Source organism: Poecilia mexicana, unplaced genomic scaffold, assembly GCF_051168715.1.
Source record: "Poecilia mexicana isolate PSO_F unplaced genomic scaffold, ASM5116871v1 scaffold_4, whole genome shotgun sequence".
Lineage (NCBI taxonomy): Eukaryota > Metazoa > Chordata > Actinopteri > Cyprinodontiformes > Poeciliidae > Poecilia > Poecilia mexicana.
This window is the reverse complement of record NW_028263373.1, coordinates 16007795-16029448: the sequence shown is the minus strand read 5'-3', so window position 1 is coordinate 16029448 and position 21654 is coordinate 16007795. Positions and strand designations below refer to the sequence as shown.

The window sequence follows — 21654 nt, the reverse complement described above, 5'->3', positions numbered from 1 at the left end:
CTGACTACATTTGTTCTTTGAAAGCAGTGGTTCCCCATTTTTCCTCCAGTTTCTAATAAAGCATTTGACAGTTCTTAACCCATTCTGCGATCTGCTTAGATGTAGACGATGCATGCCAATAATCTGACCATTTTTAAAGAGGCTAACATCTTTTCCCCAACCAAATGGAAATGCAATTCACTGCATCTGTTAGGTTCAAGCAACTTGTTGCCAGTTGAAAAATAATTGCCTATATGCAGAAATTATCCACCAGGATGCACATTTGCACCCATTTGTCTAGTTAAATCAGTTAAATCTAGGTGGCATCTTTTTTTGGCCTTGGCTTCAAAGAGGAAAAAAAACAAACAAACCCTTTTTTAAAGCAGTAAAAATGACCAGTTCTTAAAGTAAGACGTTCACTTGTTTTATCTAACAAATAGTCCACACCTCAAAATTAGAAAGAAAATAATTAACTTGTTCAGAATTCAGATGTAAACAAATTGAAAAGTAACAAAACTTTAATTTGTAAAATGTCAACAATAAATAGTTAAAGCAACTGCCAGATAATTTGTTTTAGAAAAAAAATTGTCACTTTGTTATGGCTCAGTATGTTTTGTTGGTCTATTTGATTAAAAAGCAATAAAATAAATTAGTGCCAGGGGTCGTAACGTAAAAAAGTGGAAACATTTACGTAGTATGAACACTTCCGCAGGACACTACTACTCTTAGTCCTGCTAGACTAGACTTCTGTTATCAGTGAAAGTCAATACGGTGCACGTCTACCCCATGTGGTTCAAACATCGAAGTGCACTTCGAGTTACTGTCTCTTTCCCAAGCTTGAAAAGGAACAATCCACCAAATTCTGCGTGTCTTTTCAGCAACGTCAACAACTGCTATGGTAGTGGCTTACAAATAATCAAAATATGGTAATTTATGGAGAAACATGCGTAAAGGTTTACAAACTTCTTTGATTTGTTGGTGTGGGCTGCCTTTATTCCTTCAAGAACCTGCCTTTTTACGGTCTGAAATATTTTCTGGAGATGACTTAGCTGTAAAATCACAGACCTGAACTCAAATGAACTCGTTATTCACAAGAGACAACTAAACTCTTAACCTGATTCAAAAACAAGATTCATTGCATCACAGCGGCAGGACAGACAGGAAAGCAAACAACGTGCTGTCGTAACAAACGCCGGACGCCCCCGGCGCTACAGCCAATCAGCGCCTCGCTCTACATGCTGATGAGCGCTGATTGGCTGCAAAGGACGAGCTTGTGGAACAGCCCCATAAAATAGTATTTCCCTTTTGCCGTTAAACGGTAATGCGCACTCATCTTGAGTTCAGTGTGTCCGGGTGAATCAGAAGCTCACGGTTATGGCCCAGTCAAATAAACATGAGGCTGGCGATTTGTTCGCTGGCTTCCGCACGGCTTTTAAATCTTTCGCCACAGATGCCATACACATCGGCCAGGAGCCGGAGCAGTGGTCATCGATGGCTGTGGTACCGCCGATTTCCCTCTCTACCACCTTCAAACAGCACTCACCGGGGAACCACGCTGTAAGTAGCCGGATAAGACTCAGTTGTTTAAGGCGGGGGGAGGAAAAGAGGGAGTGGCTGTAATACATACGCATAGGATATACCTAAAATAAAATAAGCTAAAAATAAACATGTTTGTGTAAGACTTCAGTAATAGTACAATATGAGTTTTACGTGGACTCTCATTTTATTGGTCATTGATTTATTGTCCTATAATGTACTTTTAAAGTGGTCGAGAAATGTAGGCATATCTAAAAAAAAATGAATGGAATTCAGCATTTTATATATTTCAGTGGTTAAATTTAGAAAGCGAAACTATTATATTCGGATTACTTACACAATGTGATGTTGTAAGCGCTCATTTTTAGTAAATTTTGTGATGTGGCTTACATCTATTGAAAATCCAAAATTCAGATCCCGGACGAGTTTACAATCAACAAGAAGCTAAGATAGCGACCCAGAAAGAGCCCCCTGCTTCAAAACCAACTCCTGTTTATAAGGTTATTTGGCTACTTCCACAAAGAAGCCAAATACATTATGCAAAAAGCATGGTAATGGCAGCATTATTCTGATGGTGTGTTTTGGTACTTGGTGACAATTCTGCATCAAACAAAGTGGTGGAATAATAGAGGAAGACTGGGTAGAAATTCTTCAACCCCACCTCAAATGAAATGGATAAAGCTGGGATACAATTGGGTGTTACAGCTCAATGATGATTCCAAATACACATCAAAATTGCTGTTGGAATAAATGATGCAGGCTAAGATTAAGCTTCTGAAATGGCTTCAACCCTATTTAAAATTCAGTGCCTTAAAGCACTTAAAGAAGCACTTAAAGAAAGAAGCATAGACCTCCACCAAACTGTGGAATGTGCAACTTTTTCTACAGCTGGTTTCCTTCCACTTAAGTTTCCAACAACTCGATCGCCAGAAGCCTCTTTATAGATTTTTGCTAATATTCTACGTTACTGAAATGTTCCTACAGATTAAGAGTTAGCTGAACAGACAGACTTTAAACACTACCTGTGCAACAACTTGTTAATGATTTAACTTGTTCCAACCCCTTCTTACTACATGTTATGTATTGTTAAAACAAAATGCCCAAAAATGTAAAATCTGTTAATCAAGGCTCAAATGGAAAAGTACTTCAGTGTTCTGATTACTAAACTTCCCCTTTCCAGCAAAGATGCATTCATTTACTAGCTAACTATTTACTGTCAATCATTTATGGCTGGTTATTTGTAAACTTGTTTTTCATGTTGCAAGTTAGGCGGATTAGAGAAAACTGAACGTAAGATAACATGTAAGCAGAGATTAATAAATTATAGTTAAATCTTAGTTATGTTCAGATAAAAACACCTTCTAATTTAGTCTGCAAGTCCAACTAAAAGTTCACCTTTTTCTATTTTTTTATTAGCTCTTTTACAAAAGATTACCTCACCAATCTATAATCTTTTCTTTCTGTTAATCAAAATTAGCCATAGGTTTCCTGAATCTTCATTCAATTCCTAAAATAATCTACATTTTTTGAAATGGTAGATGATTTTGTGCAAACCAAGCAAAGCCTTATAGATGTAGGGGAGCAGTTCATGTAGTATGCTGTAGATAAAGTCGATGAGGTGTATTTCTCACTCACAGTGAACTACACAAACCTTATGTTACTTACATGACATCAACATAACAGCTGCAGAAAATATAAAACACTAGAAAAGGTCGCCTCGTTACATTTTTGTCCAGGAAACGTGAACGAACCTACAATGTAATATTTAAGTTTTAATTTTTCATTGCATGAAAGTTTTTTCATGTTAGGGTTTTTTCAAGTTTTTTTTCTATTTAATAAATTAAAGGAAAAGCTCAAGGATGGTAGACGGCACAAATAAAACTTCGTAAACAGAAGCATCATCCACTGATTGATTTTCCATTGTCCTAAATATGTTTGAAATATTCAGATTTAGCTGCATAACCTCTGTTGTAGTTCCTTCCATTAACTATATATATTTTCCCAGCTTCTGCAGAAACACTGAATGTAATGAAAGCCTGTGGGCTGGAAGTGGTAACCAGGTTCACTAACATTCCAAGTGAACTTCTTCTTTTCCTCCCAGGGCTTTGAGTACAGTCGGAGTGGAAACCCTACCAGGAACTGTCTGGAAAAGGCCGTGGCAGCGCTGGACGGAGCAAAACACTGTAAGCAGCGCAATCACAGAGCAGATTCAGAACATTCTTACCATGTGGAAAGTTTATAGTTTTATCTGATGTCTTAAAACACCATAACTGTTGGGGATTTTCACATCCTAAGCTATTTCCAAACAGTTGAATTAGTCTTTCTTGTAGGCCTAAGAAAAGTATCCACTTCATTCTTATCTTTATTCATGCACAGTTGAAGATAAGGAGGATAAAGTGAAGAAATTGCTTTTGATTATGTAGACTTGCATATTTGGCAACTTTGCCAACTTCATAGCTAAAGACGGAGGTAAAATCTAATTAAATTGGATATCAACCAGTTATTTTCTGCCATTTTAAATAAGCAAAAGCACATTATTCTGTATTAGACTACTTTTAAATGGCAATATTCATGGAGAATTTGGCCAGGCTTGGAAACTGATGTGAACTTCTAAACATAGAAATAAAAGTTTTTTTGAAGTTGATGTTTATTCTCCATTGATTGGTCAGACCCGGACCATTGCGAAGGGGAAAGGTTTAACTCTGTGAGCTTTTTGTGTTTTTGTTGGTCGATTTAAAATCACTTAATATATAGTTATTGGTATAAGCAGCCATAAAATTTGCTTTACTGCAATGCTGTTGCTCACTTTGGTACTTTTTCTGGTCTCATTGATCAAACCTTTAACCATAGGAACATGATGATGGTAAGATTTTTGTGACTTTTAAAAAGCATAATTATGGCATTAAGGTCAATTCTTTGAGTATAGTAACCTTCAGTAAATTTGCCTTGGTGTCAAAGTATTTGCACAAAATAGACCAAACAGGTGTGGTTTAATTGCTTAATACTCTGTAGAAATATTTCCAAACAACAGAATTTGTCTTTATTTTATGCGGGAAACTGTAGTAGCCTTCTTTTAGCCGCCTGACTGGCAGTGTCCAGTAACAGGTGGGGGAAGGGTAGCACTATACTGTTCTTTGCTCCCAGCAGCTGAGAAAAACTCTGGTCATTTCTCTCACATCTCATTAAAAGGATTTGAAACTGCAAAAATCAATTGACTGCAAATGCTAGCAATTTTCACATTTAACTTTAAACACTTTAGTTTTCTATAATGATAACTTACTACTTAAAACCCTGAGAGTTTCCTATTTTAATCCTCCCCCTCGATGAAATGTTGTTTTTTGGTTTTCAGTAACCATCTTTGCTCCTCCTCTACAGGCCTTGCTTTTGCCTCCGGACTGGCAGCCACGGCGACCATTACTCACATGCTGAAGAAAGGAGACGGGATTGTCTGCATGGACGATGTGTACGGAGGTGAGATTCAGCTTTGGGATATTCATCTACTCTTATAATCGTCTGCCATAATACAAACAATTTGCTTTCTTTCTTTTTTATTACAATTTTTTTTTTTAACAATCTTGAACGGTTCGGTGGTTCCCTTGTTTATTGTAAAGGTACCAACCGATACTTCCAAAGAGTCGCAGCTGGATTTGGGCTGGAAACAACTTTTGCTGACTGTACAAAGCCAGAGTTGCTGAAAGCTGCTCTGAAGCCCAACACCAAAGTAGGTCAAGGAAAGGGAAGAACTTACTGTTCTTGTTGTTTTTGTCACAATTGTTTGTCCTGTTTTTGGGGGGTAAATGCCATTTTTTTTTTACTGCTAACTCAGAGCAGTCATTGTGAGTCAGCACTTTGTGTAATCAGCATTTACTTTAACCTCCTATTTATTCCACCTGACTAAGTGCTTCACTAATGCCTGTTCTTGTCTCTGCCGGTGTAGCTGGTGTGGATCGAGACTCCAACCAACCCCATGATGAAGGTGGTGGACATCAAGGCCTGCTCTGACTTGGTGCACGAGCACAGCAAAGACATTGTAGTGGTTGTTGACAACACCTTCATGTCTTCTTATTTCCAGGTAGTAATGATTCCTTGTAATCAAATTCCTGTGACTCATTCAATGATTAACCTGTGTGTTTGTTTTGTTCACCCTTAGCGCCCCTTGGCTTTAGGAGCTGATATCTGTATGTACTCCGCCACCAAATACATGAATGGTAGGTTATAAAAGAGTCCTCGTGTAATGTTGAATCTATTTTATTGCACATTGTTGTAAACATTTTTTTTTTCTGATGTGGGGTTAGACATTCGATGAGGTAAATGACCAACATTCTGGAAAAAAATGCAATATTATGATTTCAATGTTGCCAAAGAGAGCGTTACAAATACTGTCCAGGCTTTTTATTGGTACTCCGTTAGAAAACATTTTAAATGTGTTAAATGTTTTGGCCAGCTGACAATCAAACCCTGAAAATGTCAAAATTGTCAAAGTAAAAAAAAAAGAAAAAAGTAAACATTTAGAAACAAGAATCACCTTGAGCTTTTATAAGAATAGTTTCTCCATAAATGTCAACAGCTTATCAAAACGGACCAAAAAGAACAAAAATCAGACCGAATAGATGGAATTGATTTTAATTAGTGCAATCAGGGAGAAAACAACTTAATGCAGAAAAAGAACAAACAACTCCAAGTGTCAGTTTTCTTCATGAGAGTATACATTCAGTGGATGAAGAAAGACTATATCTATGTCTCGTGGTGAGAAAGATGGCACACTGCTGTAGGTAAATATTCCCAGAAAGTCAGGGCTATTCCTACAATTTATCTAGGCAAACTGACAAAAACAAACAAGGCAGAAGAAGAGCACACACGCACACACACGCACACACACACACACACACACACACACACACACACACACACACACACACAGAAAAGGAGCTAGTGATTTGACTGTTTTAGAATATACTGTATAGGGAGGGAGACTACACTTTGCATATAAAACATCCTATTTATTTTATAATGGAAAAAAATAACAGACATTTTATTTTAAAATATCAATACTTTTTATTTGGGTCGCATGTGAACCAAGAAAATGAGTGAGAGTCCTTCTATGTAGTCAGACTCATAATAACTGGAGGGAGAATACAAAAACATGCACATATTTTGATTGAAGATATTAAGATATTTTGGGAAAACTCAAAGTCCCTGAAATAAACCCCATTATATGAGTACGTAAACTCAACGTGGCTACATCAATGCTGCAGGAGCACATAGTGATGTCTTACTTTCTGTTCTAACACGAACTGTTGCTTCTGTTTATGTGGCAGGTCACAGTGACGTCGTGATGGGTCTGGTGTCTTTAAACAACGATGATCTGAATGAACGACTGAGGTTTCTGCAAAACGGTGAGGAGATGATTACTGTTCTGTTATAGATTTAACCAAAATGATACTTTAAGAAAAAATGTGCTAAAATCATTCTTGGTCTGCATGTAGTATGTGTCTTTTTACCCCATTACAATGATCAAAATGATCAAGTATTAAGTTTGCAAGTCAGCTGCTCATTTTCTTTTTTCTTCGAAGTCTTTCTCTGCCTACTTAGCATCTGGTGAAGTGGCTACTTGAACCTGTTCTGCTTTCATTCAGCAAACAACCAACACAAATGTCTGAGGCCAAAGTCCTTCACCAAACTAAACCTTTCACATTGTTGGGGCTTTGTTCTGTTTGCCTGATCAAAATTTTTTGGAAGATTTGTTTCTAACCTCTGTGATTAATGTTCTGCCTGCGACCAGCCATCGGTGGCGTGCCGTCTCCCTTTGACTGCTACCTGTGCAACCGAGGCCTGAAGACGCTACACCTGCGCATGGAGCAGCACTTTAAAAACGCCATGGCTGCTGCCAGGTTTCTGGAGGCAGATCCTAGGGTGGAGCGGGTCATTTTCCCAGGTGAATTCTTTGTCACACCTAATATTTGTTGAGACATGCCTCCCAACTTTCTAGAGTTGCTCACAGCAATTTACTCTTCACTGGAATAGAACCACAATGTAAAGAACAGACGGCTCTTGAGAAGTGTGTCAAAGTGAGGTTAATTCATTTGAATTTTTTTATTATTTTTTTATTTATCTGCTGCGATGGAACATTTATATGTGTTTTCTTTAATGCTTTTGTACAGGAAGGTGCGATTCAGCTGCATAAGCCTGGCTCTTAATAATAAAAAGCGGACTCTTTGATGTTCTCGTATAAACTGTTAACCTTTAACCATGTGAAATGAAATGATCAGCATTCTCAGCTCCAGTTTCCTCTGATGTTCATGCCAGCGTACTGTGTGTCTGTGACCTTTCCCTTCTTTTTCAGTTTTATTCCACTACAGACTTGATAAAAATTTACAACCCCAAGCTTTCCCTTTTCAAGGACCCCTTCCCTTTATGCCTAAATGAATCACACATTTGTGCTTTTCCTGTTTTCAGTTGTTCTCACAGTATTGTTCAAGGTTTCTCCCAGAAAACTTGCTAAGCCCGGTGGTTGGGTGCTAGGGCAATCATTCATCCAGCGGCCCGTCGTGTTTTTGAGTTAAAAATGCTTAAACCTGACAGGAAATTTGAAAGTATCACTATTGGAAGATTAGTACCTGAACACCAACTACAAAGTCTTAAAAAAATGCAGACATTTTAAAGAGACTTTAAAAAAAAAGTAGCATGAATAGGTTTTGACACACAGGCATGTATCCATTTTTTTGCTGAACCTTGTCTAAAAAAAACACATTTCTCTCAGCTGCTGTTTTGAGCTGCTCAGGCAGAAGTATCAAGAGTTCACATACTTCCTTGCACTAATTTAGAGCTTTTATTCAAGCCACAATCTTGAACAAAAGCCTAAAAAACGAGCCCTGTTGCTTTGTGTAGGGAAACTAGGTGGTGTTTGCAACTGGTTTTTCAGGTTTTTTCCTCCACACAGGCCTGCCCTCCCACCCACAGTATGACTTGGTGAAGAAACAATGCACCGGGTGTCCAGGGATGATCACCTTCTATATCAAAGGGAAACTCGAACACGCCACCACCTTCCTCAGCAACCTTAAAGTAATTTATAGATAATATGTTTTAAGTGTATTTTGTTGTTGTTGTTGTTGGTATTCAGAAATTTCTGGTAATGGACCCAGTTTAGACAAAAACAACCTTAGGCAGCATCACATTATTACTATGTTATTGTTGTAGCTTAACCTGATTATTATAACAAAGATGGGTAGAAAGAAAGGCAAGTTGTGTCCATACGGCACACATCAACGAACCTAAGCAGAAATTACTCAGTGTAATTCCTGTTTCTGGTTAAATATTTGTGCATTTCTTCATTAATCGTTCCTACTACTACTTTATTTATCAAGCATTTTATTAAAAACAAAAGCTGCAGTAAAGTGTTGTATCGAAGTCCAGCACTTTATTCTAAATCAATGAACCTTTAAAACGTGGAAGAACAAAAACAAAAAAAAAGACTTTACACGACAGTGAGATCAGTAAAACCTAAAACAGAAATCCTTATGCGGTTTAATATTTGCTGCCGTTTCCTTCATGTCTGTTGTTTGGTTTCAGATGTTTGCAGTCGCAGAGAGCCTGGGTGGTTATGAAAGCTTAGCAGAACATCCGTAAGTATCATCTATCTGTACTCCTAAAAGAGCTTTCGAAACAATTTTACACCTTTCTTTTTGCAAGATAAACTGCATTTTGAAATAATCCCACAAGAGGGCAGCAAAGCTCAAAAATAGAATCAACCCCTACGTTAGGATTTTTTTTTTTTTTTGCAATGACTGTTCTGCTTTCCTTCAGGACATCAGGATTTTTTTTCTGTGTTCAGCACATGTTGAAGTTTCTTGTCTCTTGTCTGGATTTAGAGCGATCATGACCCATGCCTCAGTGCCAGAGAAAGAGAGGGCCGTTCTTGGGATCAGTGACACACTGATCCGTCTCTCAGTGGGACTGGAAGACGCGGCTGACATCATCGAAGACCTTGACCAGGCACTGAACGTTGCTGTAAGTATCAGTAATAGTCAAAACAAACTGAGGAAGAACCTCAGTCTGTTAGTCAAAACAGGGTTTAAATATGGGTGTGAGAATCTGAACTTTTGCCAGCTTTCCCAGCAAGACTAAGGCATAAACTGTTTCTCCTGGGTTCCAGCTAGAAATCTGCCAGCAGGAGAAAGTAAGCCTGTAGTACAGTTGACTGCAGATTTTTTTTTTGTCTTTGTTTTACTTTTAAAACAAAGTAGAAACTACAATAAGTAGAAACTACAATAAGAATGTTTGTCTTTCGGCTCAATCACAGACATTTTTGCAACCTAGCAGATAAAAGCTGTGGGATGGATCCCCAAGTATGTATGATCTAAAGTTTACTGATTACAGAAACATGTAATATCCATCCTGTTTCTTTCGCTGCCACATGTTTTTTTTTTTTTTTTTTTTTCCTGGGTTTATTTGGTGCAGAGCGTGTGGTTTAGAATAACATACAGGGGACACCAGAGAGCTCAGAAGGCCCACCAGATTTAAACCCCAAAGAGGCTTTCCATATTTTTTTCAGAATAAACAAAACAATAACACACATACAGTGATGATTGCATAAAACTTTATTTAAAAACTAACAAAAAAAATACAAATTTCCAAGAACTGCATGTGTTTTAACTCTACCAGCTGCAAGTATGTAATTTTCAAAGAATCTGGACCTGATGAGCCTGCGTTATTGATCAAAATTTTAGATTGTTATCAGGTTATTGACTTTATTACATATGATCAAAGTTATTACGTTATGAGCAGGTATTACATTATTGGTTGCCACAATCCATCCAAGATTTTTTCCCCCCTAATCACCTTTTTCCGAAGGGTTAATCAAGCCTTCCTGACTTTTTTATCCATTCATTTTCCAATTGTCCTTCTATCCATCCGTATATTTTATCCAAGGTTCTTTTCCCCAATCCCATTTTCTAAATGACTCAGCCAACCAGCCTTTCTCCCCACACGTACCATCCATCCATCCAGTCTTTTCTTTTTCTTCCAATCCCATTCCCGGAAATTTCAATCCAGATATTCTTTCCCAATCCATTCTCTGAAAGGCTTCCATCCATTCATTCATCCTTCCTTCCTTGCTTCCATCCATCCATCCATTCATTCATTCATTCATTCATTCATTCATTCATTCATCCATCCTTCCTTCCTTCCTTCCTTCCTTCCTTCCTTCCTTCCTTCCTTCCTTCCTTCCTTCCTTCCTTCCTTCCTTCCTTCCTTCCTTCCTTCCTTCCTTCCTTCCTTCCTTCCTTCCTTCCTTCCTTCCTCCCTCCCTCCCTCCCTCCCTCCCTCCCTCCCTCCCTCCCTTTCGTTTTTGGAAAAGTATGGCATTTTGTCCTACAAAATCTGTAGTTAACCTGAGGCATCAAACCTCAGCTTTGATGAGCTCTTCACTTTTCAGACTGATTCAAATTGAGAAATTTTCAGGAGATTGATAAATACTTTTTGGATTGGCAAAGGGCAAGCTGATGTGCACAGGCTGTTTGATTTCAGATTCCTTTCTCATTTTTAACTGCGGACATGTTGGACAGGTTAAACGTTTCATCAAAAAGCAAATCAAGCCTTCAGCGATTCCCACACACGGGTATAAAAGAAGCATTGCTGGTGGGGAAAACCTGGACTACATTACTGATAAAGAAATAGTTAATGTGGGAGGCTTTCCAATCTTTATCGGTACAAGAAGTGAGTCTTAGGAGCCACCGGCGTATTAATACTCATGTGGTAAAGAGAACGATGGCTCAAGATGAAGACAAATCAGACCAGAGGAAGTGTTGGGAAAATTTTGGGAATATTTACAGAGAGTCAGTGCAGGAGTAATAACAGTCCAGAGTTGAGCAGATAAACCCCTTCTCTGTGCCGCCGGGGCAGATCCATCATTCCTTGACTCTGCTGCAGGCGGTGCAGCGTAGAGCTAAACAGACGAATGGCTCTCCTCATAAAAATCTCTTGGATTAATTCGTCTTTATGTTCTCCGAGTTAAAGTGAGAAACAAATACTCGGCGTTGTGCAGAGACACATCTTTGGTTAACGAACCATGCATTCAATTAACTGGCTGCATATGTATTTGCTGTGAAACATTTCTTCTCGTATCTGTGAGCCAGACAGACTGCTCATCATGAGTACCGCAGAATCCTCTTTGAGGTTCACTGCTTGGTTTGAGCCTCTCTCTCACCTGAGTGCACGCTGCGCACCGCTGCACTCAGATTTCAGACGTTGTCCAGATATTTTCCTTCTCTCCCCGCCCCCAACACACACACACACACACACACACACACACACACACACACACACACACACACACACACACACATGCATTCCTTCTTGAAGGCGTGGGTTTTCTTGCACCCCTTCCCTTCTTTCCCTGCCAGGATGTTTCATCAAACTCATTTGACGACATTGTGATTGTTTTATTCAGCGGGTGATGGTCATGAATGTGAGTCCCTGTGCGTTTTATATAATGAAAAAAAATAATTAGGGACTGAAAAACACAGTTCAATAAAACCACTAGAATCCCACAGCTTGTTTAAATTTATTTAGACCAAGTGTGGTTGAGATTCTGTGTTAAAACTGTGTTAACTGAGATTTGGTATGCTGGTTTGAGTGATTCACCTCTTATTAGCAACTACTGGTAGAGGATCCTTTGGAAAGAATAAAAATTTCTTCCAAACCCCCTTTGCGACCTCCTTTAGCTGCGTCCTGCACGACTGCCTGTGCCTCCTCCTCTCTGCATTCAGATAACGTAGCTGCATCCCTTCTGCTGGCCATCTGTAGCAAATGGAAATTAAATGGAGACAAATATGGTCCCAGGAAAAAAAAAACTCCTCTGATGGTGAAAGTTTTAATTGGATATGACTCCAGGTCAAGTGATGCTTATCGAAGGATTCGGATCAGGAACCTGGCTGTTGGGTAACCGTGGAAAACTCTCTTGGGGTTTGGTGAATTTTAATCGGTAGACATTTTGTCACCTGCCCTGCGACAGACTGGCGACCTGTCCAGGGTGTACCTCGCCTCTTGCCCGAAATGTTCGCTGGAGAAAGACACCAGCACCCCTTGTAACCCCACTAGGGGCAAGGGTGTACAGAAAATGGATGGATGGATGGACATGTTGTCACCCCCTGTCTCTGGTTTGTCTTTTGCTACTCTGGCTTTGACCCACAGCTATCACAGGCTGCCCAGCATCCCGCCTCTGCTCATAAAGACAAGGTGACTGATTTTGTAGATTAGGCTTCCCTGTTTCTGCTCCCTGGATCACTGCGAGCCATCGGCTGTAAACTCACATCTGTCTCCCCGTGTCTGAATGCTCAGGTTATTGATCTCTGTGTTTTTCTCCTGTTGTCTCTGACAGCACCCAAAGAAGAATTGAAACATCCGCCTGGCGTCCTCGAGCCTGAGGTTGTCGGGGTTACAATGCTCGGAAGCACCTGAAATCTAAAAACCAGATGACGATCAACACGTGGTGCCTCGGTTCCACCTTTCAGGAGACAAAATGTTCTGGAAATGGCACAGATTATGTCAACTGTGAATAATTATCATAATTTTTACACTATTACCGCTTAATGCATATACTATTGCACTCACTTGTAAGCTTATTTATCTTATGCCAGTTTTGCTTTGTTTATATACTTGTCTGTTTTAATTTTTTTTTTTTTTGAAAGCTTTATGAGAGAAAAATTCCATTTAGACATCTTGAAATGGTTTTCAGTATCTTAACTCCAAAAACTGCATTTACAAGTGAAATCTGTATTAAAGTGGGTTTTATAATGCCAACTTGTAAAAATTACTTTGTTTTTAATTGAAGCTTAGCTTTTGCTTTGATCTACTCATCAAATGTTAGTTCCTGTAAATGTTAAACATCTTATGCACAAAAAAGAACAGGATTTTGGTGTTTCTTGCCAAGCAGAAAGAGTGTCAGGTCGACAAATTTACCACCAACACTAGTCAAAAGGCCATGGAATGCACTTATCTTACTTGGAGCAGACTTTCTCGGCACATATTTGCTGTGGATGAGTTTTTTAAAGATGCAAGAGCAGGAGTTGTTTCTGTCCTCTCATAGCTGACATTTGGGCTAATGTGGACGGCAACTTTTTCCCCCAGGTCGAGACTTAATTCGTTTTTAATGGTTTATTAACAACAGACGTTGGTGGATTTTTCCCTTCCTTCCTACTCATCCATCATGTTACCAGCTCTATGGTTATAAATGTAGCCTAATGAATAAACACTTCATATTTCCTAGAGCTTCTCTCACAGGAAAGAAACGGTTCCTGTTTCTTTCCTGTGAGAAAGAAATGACTGTTAAACAAATCAGCTAGTTCGTATCTTTTAAGGTCAATTCGTAATAACAAATCAGGGTAAATGTTAATTTCCTCCAGAAAGAAAAGCACTTCCATCCTTTAGATTTACGTTCAACGTTCAGTTTTCCCTTACTTATAAGCATTGATCATTTAACCCTGATAATTCCCAAATCTCTGTTTACATTAGCAGAGTTGTTAATTTAACTTGTGGTCTTATATAAGTTACATTTTAATAAATTAGGAATTCATTAGAAAACATTCAAGACATAAAAAAAAACTAGTTTCTAATTTTTAAATGAAGGTACTTGAGCCCTGGCGAAGGAGTGGAACAGCCTGAACAGACGTGCAGAGTGTAGTTTCCACAGCCCTTCAGGGATTTGGGTGAGTGTCATCCTGGTGTTGGTCCCCTGTGTTTTATCAAGTCTATCATGCAGACAGCTGCCATTAAATTTAAGAGCACTTCATGCTTCTTTAGGCTGGAAAGCTCAATAAAAGTACAGATTTCATTTACTCTATCCTAAGTACCAAAAATGGGTTTAATGACTGTGATATCACTTTGCCTGATTGGAAAGCGAACTGGCCTCATCTAATTGATATTGTAAAGACGAAGAAGAGAGGCACCAGACCCAACAATGCAGACAAGCTAAAGGCTGCTATTAAATCAACCTGGACTTCCTTAACTCCTCAACAGAGCAGCAGGATGATCACCCCCATATAAAGTCACATTGATGCAGTAATTCCTGTGAAGGAAGTTCTGGAAAAGTGCTAAGTTCGTATACTGTGCAGTTCATGAACATACTTTTCAAAATGCTTAAATTTCTGTGTTAAAATATTTTTATTGCTATAGTAATTTTGGTGTTTTTTGAGGAACTGGATCCTGGGTTTTCAGCAGCTGAGTCACAATCATAAAAATAAAAAAAAAACTATATGAATTATGTAATTTATGTGTTTCACTTTTAGAATTGAATTGCTAGATGTTAAATCATCCTCATAAAGATGATTTAACATATTCCTGTAGAATTCAGTGAAATCGGACAGGGATAGTTTGGGGTTATGGAGCAAATATGAAGAGGAGACTAAAAGAAGCAAGACTTTAAGAGGTTCTGCTGTATGCTTACCATTTTGCTACCAACACCTCATAAATTAGCCAGCAGTAACTTCCTGTTAGCTGTTAGCTGAAGCTAGAAAGTCACACTCACCAGAAGGTCTTCTGGCTGTTTCCAGAAGACCTTCAGCATTGTCAGTTTCATCTGAACTGAGTATTTAGTTTTACTAAATAAATATGCCTCTCACAGAATGTGACTGAAAAGTTTAGAGTTGATCAGATGGGCTAACCCAGAGGTTCCCAAACTGAGGTGCGCTGGGGGTAGGGTGTGGGAGGGGGGGGGGTGATTGAGTGGATGGAAGAATATAACAGGGAGTCTCTAAGAACTCCCTGTCCCGAGAACACCCAGACACACATCGTATAACAGGAAGTCTGTGCCACCCCCCGCTCACACACATAGTTCAACAACAGAGCGAGAGTCTAGAGTCTGGCTCTCCCTATTTATAATCCATAGGGGGGGCCCAGAAAATGTTGGGAAACCACTTGGAGGGGGGGGCACGGGGTGGAGGTGGTCCCTGGAGAAAATGTTTGGGAAACACTGGGCTAACCAAATCTTAGTTTCCATGTCTGTTGGACTAATTTTGGATGTTGGAAAAAGACCAAAAAACATGTCCTGGTACATCTAAAGTTTAAATGGGAACAGTGACTTCATATACTCATAAAATTATGTCCTTGGAGTGTTTAGAAGGTAAAATAAATGTATTTCTTTCATGATTCTGTCAGTGTTTCACACACCTTTTGTCTTTTTCAAAGAGTCGTCTTGCTGTTTGATCTGAAGTCAGAGATTATATTAATTTTGAAATATCTATAGATTTAAAAAAGAAACTTTCATTTTGAAGGTGACCTTGCTATTTGTGCTACAAAGAACTGGTTTGAAACATCAATGTTGCCTCACAGAAAATGGCCTTGCTCACAGACAGTTTTAGCTCTGCTCAGAGATTTCCTTTGGTGTTGAGATCAAGACTTGGAATGGACATTTCTAAAGCGAATTTTTTTTTGTCATTTTATGACTACTTTTGCAGTATAATTAGGGTCAGGGTCGACTTGAAAGGAAAAAAAAAATCTTACACCAAACTTTAATGTCTTGAAATGTTGCTTCAGTATTTCCTCATGATGTTTTTTCTCATGATGCCATCTATTTTGTTAAGAGCGTCAGTCCCTCTTGCAACAAAACATGCACACATGATTTTACCAACCCCCATACCTCACATTTGGGATAGCGCTCTGCAAACCTCCCCCTTTTTTTTCTCCTGCAAATGTAAAAATGGTCATTTCAACCAAACACTTCAATCTTAGATTAATCAGACCGTATTAATATATGTTGAAAAAATATCCTTCAAAATTACGTTTCTTGTCCCTGAGTGCATTTGCAAACTGTAATCTGGCTTTTTATGTTGCTTTCAAGGTATTGGCTTTCGTCTTGCAGAGTAACCTTTCAGCCCATGTAGGCACAGGACACATTTTACTGTGAATACTGACTCTTATTTTTCAGCTTCTGACATCATGTTCACAAGGTCTTTTGTTCTGGAGTTGACATTTTAAACTAAAAAAATGTTCATTTCCGGAGTACATAACCTGGACAGTTTGATAGTTGGACTCTGTCCTGGTGTTTGTACCTATAATTGCTAGATAAACATGGCATCTTAAAACATCTGAAAACTATGCCAGATTTGTGAAGGTCCACAATCTTCTTCCTGATATGCTGCTTGAGTTTTTCCTCATGATGTCAAAGGAAGCAGTTTGCTCGATGTGTTGCCTTAAAATAAATCAGTTTAATTCAAATCTTCTCAATTAACCGAATGATTAATCAAAAGCTTACAAAGCTATGACATAATCAAAAGATTTATTAATTTCTAATTATGCAAGCTTCTGAGTCTAAAGAATGCGATGCAAAAAATCTGTCAGCCTGTTAGCAAATAGAGAAATTTGAGTTGTCATAATTAAATGGTTGCACAAACATCTGGTTTCAACCTTGGTAAAACCCCTTATCAAACCAAAAACACTTGCAAGAAATTTAATTCATAAACTTCTTGCAGCCTCTTCTTAGTTCCTTGTTTAGAAAACTAAGAGAACCTGTATGCCTCTTTGAGGGTTTTAAAACAGGAACTGCTGTGCTGTCAAAAACAAATCTGAGTTTTCAGCTCTTGCTTGATGTTGTGTTGCCTGTTTTCATAATTTTTGGTATTTGATCAATCATATTTTTTCTCATTTTTTGTCATTTTTCACATGCACCAAAAGTTTTCTTTTTTTTATGTTAATTTTTTATCTTTTTCATTTGTGCCTTATTTTTGCAGATGTGATTGTGCACTCGTAGCATCACCACTTCAGAATGTATATAATCACTTCTCCCAAGCTACAAGCAGTGTTATCAGAACGTTTTCAGGAGTTTTCACACCTCAGCTTTGCATCTTCACTGTAAGCACAGCTTTGTCTCCTTATAGAAACCCGAGGGCTTTGAATCTGAATCTGACCGGGGGAGCACTTTTTCCATGTTCCTCATTTCCTTTTGTAGTGATAAAATGGCTGTGCTGCAGTCATTCATAAGATCTGCTCTGCTCTGTTCAGGGTCACAGTATGCGCAGACTGCTGGGGGAGAAACGAGGGCAGGCAGGGCACACACTGGACAAATCACCACTTCATCACATGGATAACACATGAGACAAAGAGCCTGCAGCACTCATGCTCTCATACTCGGCATCATTAATTTATTTGTTCATACTATGAAACCTCACATTCCACTCCCCTATGCATGTGAATAATGTAGTACCTTAAATGCATGACACATCATTTTAAGATAACATTCATTTTATAATTAGTTTTTACTGTTAGATTCCTCTCCAGTTCCCAGTTTTTGCATGTGAGGCAGGAACCTTTTCTACTCTTTAGAAGAGGTTTAAAACATTCCCTTGTAAATAAAGTTTATAGTCAGCTGAAAATTCATATGCTTCATTCAGTCACCTGACCTGGGCTGGATTGTTTTCACGAATTTACATTAAATCACCAACTGGATCTGAGAACTGAATTGGACTGTATATAGTTGGATTTAAAACAGACTATATGTTGGTATTGTCTAGAAATGAATCTAAATAAATTAATCATTAAGTATCTGATCACCCCTTCAGATAACTTAATTCAGGTGTTCACTTCAATGGCCAATGATGTAAAAAATCAGAACCTATGTATAGATTTGTCATTGTAAAGGAATGGGTTGCTCTTAGGAGCTAAGCCAATTTCAGTGTAATCCGACGCAAAAAATCAAGCTGTGAACTTTTCTGTTTTACAGACATTCCACAGCCAACTATTAATGGTATTATAACAATAAAAAAAGCAATTGGAGAAAACAGGCAAATTGTGGTTACCAGCTTTCTGTAGAGTAAATTACTACAGACCTCCAGTCTTTATGTGGTTTTAAGGTCAGCTCAAGAACAGCGTACAAAGCGTTTTATGCAATATGTTTCCATGGCCAGGTTGCCGAATCCAAGACTTGCATCAGTGCAATGTAAAATGCCAGGTGCAATATATAGCAGTGTGCAACTGGACTCCAGAGGGGTGGAGACATTTTCTCTCGAGAGATGAATCACGTCTCTGTGTGGCTATCCAATGGATAAATCTGTGATTTGCTGTCACCAGGAGAACAGCACTTTGCTGACTGGAACTCATAATCGTCCAGCATATTAAGTTATTCTGATCAATTTCATGCTCCCAACTTTGTGGGAACAGTTTGGAGCTGCCCCTTCCTGTTCCAACATGACTGTGACCCATGGGGACAAAGAAAATGTCTATAAAATCACGGATTAGTTTGGTGTGGAGAAACGTGACTGGACTGCACTGGGTTCTGATTTCAACCTAATAAAACACCTTTGGGAGGAATTAGAGTGGAGCCCGGGAGCCGGGCCCTCTCGTCTAACATCTGTTCCTATTTTCAAAATGACGTTTGGGAAGACAAAATCATTTTCAGCTAAACACACTAAACTTTGTGGAAAACCTTCAGAGAAGAGTTGAGGCTGTTAAAACTCAACTCTGGTTAAGAATGGGATGTCACTAAGGTTAGTGTTGGTGAAGGCAATTTACTCAATATTATATATTTCCATATAATTTCAAATAACCAGCTTAGTTACAATGTGTTTATTTTGTTTAGTAAATTGCAGAAATTAGTATAAAAATACCTGCATTCAGGATATCATGAGTAAGAAGAAAAATGTCCAAGAAGAAGCAACATGTTTAGCTTAGCTCCTCTTCCTGAATGTTAGACGATATTACTCTGTTTTCAGCTCTAAAACAGTTATATTTTCAAGCATGTTACATTATTGTGAATTTGATCTCATATATTCTGCATCTTCTAGAGGAGAAAAAAAATAGCTGTTAGATGGATAAATATTTATTTATTTGGCAATTTTAATTTCGCACACTTTATCTTTTATAAATATGGTCAAGAGTAACCCTAACAAGCGGTAGTCGTTAATCTTTGCTAGGGAGACAACAATTTTTTTAGGCTGACATGGCAAATACCCCGGTGATATAATGCTATAGCTGTCAAGGGTTTGAAGAGCAGTGATTACAGGATCTTGAAACTTGGAGTTGTGTTCGACTAAGAAAAACAGCGAAATTACTCCTGTATCGATTGTGACTAACATCAATTATGCTGCAGTTCTTGGAAAAACCATGAGCGGTCCAAGCTGTTGATCTGTGGGCTGATGTACCTCACCGACAGCCACAACTAGATGCAGCTGGGATCCCACAGTAGACATTTAAAGGAACGTTACCACTAATTTAGTTAGTAAATGTTTGTTGAAACGCTGCTGCTGATGGGAAGTATTGTTTTCTCCCCCCCCCTGCATTTTATTGAACTACATCTTCAATGTAAGCACCAAATATAATTTATCTTTAGTTTTGGCACCAAATATTAAATTTAAAGTTGACAGCTCATATTTTACTCTTCTGGCTCTGCGGTGCAGCAGAGCTTGATCATAACAGCAGTCTGGTCTTGGCCTTGGATGGGCATAGAAAAGTCACGGGTGACGAGAATGATCTGCATGCACAATAAAACGGAGTTCAGCACCATTTGCTGGAGCTCTGCTTCCATATTGTGCACAATACCACTATATTATTTTGACAGATATTGCTTCATTGCATTTTAAAGCCAATAGGAATACATAAATTAAAATGAAATGCCTAGTGTTGTAGGACTCATGCTGTAGGTTATATATTCTTTTTTTCTATTTCCAAATGTCCCTGGATTTACATAATGTTGTTTGTCTATGAAAGGAGTGAATAATTGTCCCAAAGTTCAAAACACCAAAGTCATTTTATGATTTCAGACCAGTGGGTTTGACATCTTTAGTCATTAAGAAATTAGAGAAATTAATAATGAGCTATTGGACTTGATACAGGACAAACTGGACCCTCTCTAGATCATTTATTGGTCAAAGAGAAGAGTAGATTATGCAATAAGGGAACTTCCAAGCTTTCTTAACTTCTGGAGGGCATCAAGATTCTGATCAGATAATGTTATATTTTTTTTCAGCTTTGTATCTAACCTCAAATTTCAACAGAGTAGATAGTGACTTATCCAAGCCTCTTTATCAGCCACGTCTCCCAGGGGTCATGTAGTCTCTCCCCATATATATATATATATATATATATATATATATATATATATATATATATATATATATATATATATATATATATATATATATATATATATATAAAAAATTCCCTTCTCACCCTCCGCGGGTGGTCTCTTTCATCCTCTGAGCTCGGGTCCTCTACCAGAGGCCTGGGAGCTTGAGGGTTCTGCGCAGTATCTTGGCTGTGCCTAGAACTGCACATTTCTGGGCTGAGATGTCTGATGTTGTTCCTGGGATCTGTTTGAGCCACTGCTCCAGTTTGGGGGTGACTGCCCCGAGGGCCCCTATGACCACAGGCACCACTGTGGTCTTCACCTTCCAGGCCTTCTCCAGTTCCTCTCTGAGGCCCTGGTATTTCTCCAGTTTCTCATGCTCCTTTTTCCTGATGTTGTGGTCACTTGGTATTGCTACATCCACCACAACGGCTTTCCTCTGTTCTTTATCCACCACCACAATGTCCGGTTGGTTCGCCATTACCATCTTGTCTGTTTGGATCTGGAAGTCCCACAGGATCTTAGCTCGGTCATTCTCCACCACCTTTGGGGGTGTTCCCCACTTTGACCTCGGGGCTTCCAGTCCATATTCGGCACAGATGTTCCTGTACACTATGCCCGCCACTTGGTTATGTCGTTCCATGTATGCTTTCCCTGCCAGCATCTTGCACCCTGCTGTTATGTGCTGGACTGTCTCAGAGGCCTCCTTGCACAACCTACACCTTGGGTCTTGTCTGGTGTGGTAGATCTGAGCCTCTATTGCTCTGGTGTTTAGTGCCTGTTCCTGGGCGGCCAGGAATTAAAATGGCCAAATAAATAAATAGTTATCCATCTAACAGCTATTTTTTTTCTCCTCTAGAAGATGCAGAATATATGAGATCAAATTCACAATAATGGCATATATATATATATATATATATATATATATATATATATATTTTTTTTTTTTTTTTTTTTTACACCAATGATGACTATTAGAATTGCCATCAAGTTTTCAGATTATTCTGTCATTCTGTTGCTTTTCAGTAGATAAAACACAGAACATGGTCTGTTTAGAATGTTTATTTTAAAATGGAAGAGATTTTTAA

At 38.6% G+C, this 21654-nt stretch overlaps 1 protein-coding gene across 1 annotated transcript; it reads left to right on the top strand.

The window, feature by feature from the left end:
- Positions 1–1286: 1286 nt before the first annotated feature.
- cth (cystathionase (cystathionine gamma-lyase)) lies at positions 1287–13314 on the top strand. Its single transcript, XM_015008188.2, has 12 exons — positions 1287–1536; positions 3617–3698; positions 4891–4986; positions 5127–5236; positions 5453–5587; positions 5666–5723; positions 6834–6911; positions 7298–7450; positions 8456–8577; positions 9085–9137; positions 9384–9522; positions 12893–13314. Exons 1-12 carry the CDS (start codon positions 1354–1356, stop codon positions 12908–12910), a joined length of 1227 nt encoding a protein of 408 aa, XP_014863674.2. The 5' UTR covers positions 1287–1353; the 3' UTR covers positions 12911–13314.
- Positions 13315–21654: the final 8340 nt, after the last annotated feature.